The following is a 6700-nucleotide window of genomic DNA, read 5'->3' as shown; positions in this document are numbered from 1 at the left end:
TTACAATTAATTATTTCAATACACACAACGAATTATGTAAATAAAATTTGAAAAACCTCATTTGATATTTTACAATATTTTATTATTACGATCTATTAATTTGAACTAAACGAAATAAAATTTCAGTATAAAAAAGTTTATTAAATATTTTGATTGAAAATTTTACAAAGAAAAAATGAATGGATGGTGAAGGTTGTCATTAGGAAAGAGGGGGGGGGGGTGGGGCGGGGCTAGAAATTCAAAGAGCCGTGTCATGAAGTGGCGGTCGTCATCACGAGTGCGTTCTGAAATGACGCAACGTTTACCGTTTTAATTTTTTAACACACGAAGAATTGCAGACCAGTACACGAGCATTTATTTGTTCCCATGCCTGCCTGCCTGCCTGCCTGCCTGCCTGCCTGCCTGCCTGCCTGCCTGCCTGCCTGCCTGCCTGCCTGCCTGCCTGCCTGCCTGCCTGCCTGCCTGCCTGCCTGCCTGCCTGCCTGCCTGCCTGCCTGCCTGCCTGCCTGCCTGCCTGCCTGCCTGCCTGCCTGCCTGCCTGCCTGCCTGCCTGCCTGCCTGCCTGCCTGCCTGCCTGCCTGCCTGCCTGCCTGCCTGCCTGCCTGCCTGCCTGCCTGCCTGCCTGCCTGCCTGCCTGCCTGCCTGCCTGCCTGCCTGCCTGCCTGCTTCAATAATTTGCGCTTTTCGATAAAAAAATATTTAGATACACATCTTGTAAACAAAATCTTTCTTTTGTTCCTTCGTTCGTCGTTCAGCAATCATTGAGTTAGATAAACTATTTTGTATTGTTAATTTTGATATTTGAATTTAATTTGAAAACATTTTTGGATCAGTAGTTTTCTTCCCACACACAGCTCGTGATGAAGATTCATCAACATTAGAATAATCAAAGAAGACAGGTGACAACAAATTCAGTCGCTGGAAGCGAGAATTGATTTTTCTGTTGATCGTTTTAGTCTAACGAAGTGAGAATAAATGATATTACTGGATAAATTTTTCTAATTAAAATGACAAAAATGCAAACTCAGCAGAAAAGCAAGGAACAGTTTGGAAATTGATTTGGTGTAGAAGAGCCCAACAGAGTACAACGTTATATTTCTGGCATCTTTTGAGAGCCATGTATTCGTATTATTGTTCTATCTCGCTCTTCAGTTGGCTGCATGCGCAGGGCCATAAAATGAGTTGATGTCTCTACTTTGTCCGCACACTTTCAATGATTGCTTATTTGTTGATTGCACAATTCTTCTAATAAAGAAATCCACCTTGAAACTTTAGCCATGCTCCGAAGATATATTTTAGCATCTATACAAATATTTCACAGACCTACTGTTTCAAAGTTAACTTTGATTTATATGTTTTTTTTATGAAATGTTAATCAATTCAATTCTTGATCTAATTTGATTCATCAAACGAAGTTTTATTCATTCACCATTAACTAGATCACCACATCAGATTCCACCTTATAATACTACATATTTACAACTGCCTATCAACACACGTGCACGTGCATTGCTCCTATGAGATGATGCAATGAAAAATAACCATCAAATCAGCCTATAACGAATTTGATAATTACAGTTATTAATACAATACAAATTAAACAAGCAAACATGATGCAGGATACTAAAAAAAAGATAATAAAACAGAGCATACAAACACGACAAGCATACAATGATGAAACATACAAACCAAAGAGATACAACAATTACGCGCCTGAGTTGGAAGAAAGTATAGAACGACTGGAGACGAACAACGGCAAGTAAGCACACTTCAGCCCTTCAGCTGCACCTCGAAGATGTGATTTTTAATCATTGTTTTCGCACGTTTGCCTGCTCTAAATTTCCCAGTCATTGAAATATTGAAATGTGTCTATGTTTGTATGCGTGCTTGTATGCATGTTTGTATGTGTGTTTGTTTGTACCTGTGTTTGTATGTGTATTTGTTTGTGCGTGTGTTTGTAAGTGTTTGTTAGTGTTTTCATGAAAATTTGCGTTACTTGTGAAACTGTGTGGCTTGCACATTGTCTCTCTACATGTGTTGCTTGCTAGCCTCTGCTAGCGTGTTGTTGTTTGTCTAAATTAATTTAAGCATGTAGTTGTATCGTCGGTTTGTATGTATGTCTGTTTGTATGCCCGCTGGTCTTGCACATTCACAACGATTATATCTAGACAAGGTTGCAATAAGATACAACATAATAAAAAATACAGAGAAGTTACTAATATAAAAGTTCGTTCGTATAAAACATTAGAACCTCTGTTGAATTACACGTTGGAATGAAGTGAAGATGGCGTGCGCTTGTTGGTCCGCGTCTCTAATTTGAACGATTTGTGTGTCTGTTGGCACCTGTGTCTGTATGTGTGTTTGTTTGCGCGTGTGTATTGAATGAATTTGAACGATTGCCGAGTAGGAAGATAATTAGACAACAACAACAACAAAATCGATTGAATAGACAAGGGGCAGGAGGAGCAGAGCAGGAGATGGCATGCAAGAACCAGGCTTCTATGGCATGCTGCCAGGAACACTTCTAGTTATAACAACCGTCATAACGCACATGTATACACATAAACCAACACACACAAAATCACACGCATATACACAGAAACACGAACGTATATGCAGTAACACAACGGAAAACACACGCCTACACGGCAGCAAAAAGGCGAGCTTCGCTTTCTCATCACACAAGTGCATTAATTTTTTTTATAATTTTACATAATCAATTGAATAATAATATTATCCCATGGCAGATCATGCAAATAAACATGCAAACAAACAAGCAAACAAACAAACAACCAATGATCTATGGCTACATTTGTATGTTCACGTGTTTGTTCATGTAAGCTTTGTTTCTCTGAATGTCTAGAATATATTACTATTTATTTATTCATATGTAATCTGTTTATATATGTATACGCGCCCAAATATTTCTCATGTGTGTCTAAATATGATATATTAAAGTGTAAAGAAATGGTATAAAAATAAAAGCAATTTATGCACAGATAGCACAGACTGCACAAACAAACACACGCACGCACACACACAATCACACACACAGGCACGCATACATACACTCAAAATATTTATAACCAAAAGATGAGTAAGAGAAACAAACAGCAGTACAAAGATGACGAAGTTAGAAGGACGACAAACGTCTCCAAGAGCAAATCATCTCTCCACTAATTTTTCTCTCCATTAATTAAACATGCCTTCATTATTCATCCATTTATTTTACCTAGCCTTCGTTTAAACTTTCGTTCATTCGTCCATTCATTCGTCCATTCATTCGTTCATTCATTCGTTCATTCATTCATTCATTCTTCCTTTTGATTGCTCGTTCACTTGTTTGACAGTTTGCTTGCTGGTTTGCTATTTCGTTCATTTGATCTTTCATCTGTTGGATTGTCCGTCCAATCGTTCATCAGTGCGTTTATTGGCTCACTCCTTCAATTTTATATTTTGACGCGCAGACATTTCGGAACCACGATAATAAATATGCAAACAAACGAATGAACGAACGAACGGTAGATGAGATGAGGATGTACTTAGTTCACTGTCAAAACAAAAAAATTTCAAACGTCGTCTGCGTGAACAGCGCTAAACAATTAATTAAATTTAATTAGGCAATTAATTAATTAATTAATCCATCCATCTTTAAAATGTATATATAGGATTCAGGCTATCAGGTATACAGTTGCTTAGAAAAATCACAGCATTTTCACCCGTGCTTAACTTTCTAATGTATGTGTGTGTGTGTGTGGTGTGCACGCATGTTTTTGTCTGTGTGTTTGTATGTGTACGTGCATGTGAAACCTGACTATAAATGCGTAAAAAATAGCAGGGTAAACAAACGGCTTACTTATACCTAATACAAATGAAGAAGATTAAAAAAAGGACCAAAGACTAAAAAGACTTACGGCACGCCAAAGATAAGAAAATAAGCTTTTCTTCAAACACGCCATAGAACCAACTGCGTATGGCAGAGCATAGCGAAGCGTAACGCAACATAACAACACGTAACATAACTTTCGTAAGGTAACGTAATATAAGATAACATGAACATTCACGAGAACAGTTTAAATGTTACAAACAACTGAAGAAGAATGCAATTTTCATTACATTTCATTCCTCCGGTTCAATTTTAATGATACCCAACTACATTAAACACAACAACAAGGCGAACACACACAAACACACACAAACACACACACACAGTGATCTGCAACAAACGTCAACAAACAGAAAGACAGACAGACAGACAGATAGACAGACAGGCCAGAGCAGACAAAGCAAGAAACAAAATTATTTCTTACAACGAGGCATTTGCGAGATGCATGTGTGCACTGGCCATCCATCTTTTCCCCCTTTCCAGCATTAAGCAACATTAAGTTGCACAGCGCAGTACAACAAACAACAGACACGTGAAGTGTGGTGTTTGGATTGTGCGTGCAGTACTATTTCTACGCAGCACTATTATGGCACACATTTCATGTAACAGGGCAAATAAAAAGCAACAGTTATGACACGTTATAAACCATGCTTTGATTCAACATTAAGTTAATTCCAATAATTCTTCAAAAATTTCACAATGATAATAATCTTTTTAATATATATTTTTAATTTATAGTAAGGCAGAAGAGCTGAAAGAATTTTTAATAAACATCGTCATTATGTTATTCTCTGCACAATCCGACTCGCGGATTTAATAAACTTTTGAAATACAACAACGGCAGGAGCAATCTTTATGGCAACTTTCAACACAAGCTCCTTTACAAAAATAACTTTGTTCCGGTTGGCACGTACCGACATTTAAGCAATAACAAAGCACAAAACTATATGGAAATAAACAAATATATCTGTATTTAGGCAGTATGTTTTCTTGAATACATATTTTGTAAAAATAGATCAAATTTACCACATTGTTTCTTTTTTTTTAAATGGAAAAAAATAATCTGGTAAATTTGATCGAGTTTGACAAAATAAATACATACGTACAAGTTCGTTCATATTTGTTTCTTACAGTTGAATATAATGTACCTATTCAAAATATTTCAGAAAAATTGTGATTTATTCATTGTTCAGTCGTCTGATATAAACCACGGAATGCACGTGACTCTCTCTTGTTACACACATGTTTGAGAATTCGAACGGAGATAGCAGGCCACAAACACACACACACACACACACCACACACACACACACACACACACACGTGTATGTAAACATAACATTTTAACACGAACAAACAAAATAAAAACACAAACAAAAATACAAATACAAAGAAGGGTGAAGGCACGTATGCTCACGTACAAGATCAACAAATAAAAGAGAGGTGCAACTCACAAACTTGAAAAATAAAATATGCATCAGTGACTCAAAATGTACGTGCAAATATCGTCGTTATTGTGCGTCGGACAAGGTTGATTTCACGTTTCCCTCTTTGTGAATAAATTATATTCTGTCCTTGTTTTGTGATGTACATTTTACATACATTCATCATCGACATATTCAGAGATATCATCATCTTCATCAACATCTTGCATGATATCGCTTAATTTGTATCCAAAATATCGTCATCTTCAACATCATCAAACGTGATACCTTGTTTCCAAAATATCATCATTGGGTTAATTTTCATCATTGTTTCTCAATCATACAATCATACTATTATCATCATGATAAACATCATCATCTTCACCACCATCCTCATTGGAACGGAGTTATAGTTATTATTTTTATGCAAGCTGATGTGAGGTTTGAAATATGACGCAGACGCCAAATGCTCTTTATTTATAGTCTTAATATCGCACGCCTTCTTCTCCTTTCTGTCTCTCTATCTCTTTGAGTGTCTTTCTCTTTTGTCTTTCTATCTGTCTGTCTAAATGTCTTTCTTTTCTGTTTTCCATCTGTCTGTCTGAACGTCTTTCTCTTCTTCTTCTCAATCTGTCTGAATGTCTTTCTCTCCTTTCGTCTTCCTGTTTTGCTATTCGCCAAATAACGGCCATTATGTTTATGTCTATGCGCATTGTTCTAGTGCGTAAGTACGTAAGTTGCGTAAGGGTCGAAGATTGCAACGCTACACAATGTAAAGTAAACTGAACATGTGATCAGTTTTAAATCTTTCTAGATCATTTTTAAAGCATTGTAATTTTGACGGTAATTAATTAAAAAATTGTCTAAAAGTGATGAACAACCACCGCAATACAACACAGTACAACACTAGTGTGATGGCTGACTTTTTTTTATAGAGACACAAGAGTAATGGCTCTTCAGTGGGATTTAACCCGCTGGAACATGCTGGACATACACGTACATTAATTTGTAGCCATCGTACGTTTTCTGCAAGTTATTCAACTTGTGAAAACTGCACAAAACCCAACACTTGTGTTATAGTAAAGTTCCGATATTAACCTAAACGCCAACATTTACAAGTTCATTCACATTTTTGCATAAAAGTCACAATTTTGTCATCAACCTTAATAATATAAACATTCACAAAAAAAATAATTCTTTACAAACTCAACACTATTGAGGAGTTTAAGATATCAAAATGTTGTCAGTATCGGCCATAGTTACAGCAAAATCACTACCTCAACATTACCAGCAACCATCGCATCACGTGCAACAACAATGACGTCACGTGCAACCTCCAAATCACAAACAACAACTGAAAATTCATCATTGTCATTGCTATTATTATGTA

General features: G+C 36.6%; 1 protein-coding gene across 1 annotated transcript; it reads right to left on the bottom strand.

Moving 5' to 3' along the window:
- Window positions 1-317: 317 nt before the first annotated feature.
- HELRODRAFT_163256 (hypothetical protein) lies at window positions 318-1279 on the bottom strand (the record flags this gene model as incomplete). The annotated part of the gene is made up of 2 exons (XM_009027180.1): window positions 318-738; window positions 1263-1279. The coding sequence occupies 2 exons, from the start codon at window positions 1277-1279 to the stop codon at window positions 318-320; spliced, it is 438 nt and encodes a 145-aa protein (XP_009025428.1).
- Window positions 1280-6700: the final 5421 nt, after the last annotated feature.

The sequence above is a fragment of the Helobdella robusta genome, assembly GCF_000326865.2.
Source record: "Helobdella robusta unplaced genomic scaffold HELROscaffold_5, whole genome shotgun sequence".
Classification (NCBI taxonomy): domain Eukaryota; kingdom Metazoa; phylum Annelida; class Clitellata; order Rhynchobdellida; family Glossiphoniidae; genus Helobdella; species Helobdella robusta.
The sequence above is the reverse complement of the archived record's forward strand: the minus strand, read 5'-3'. Positions and strand labels throughout refer to the sequence as shown.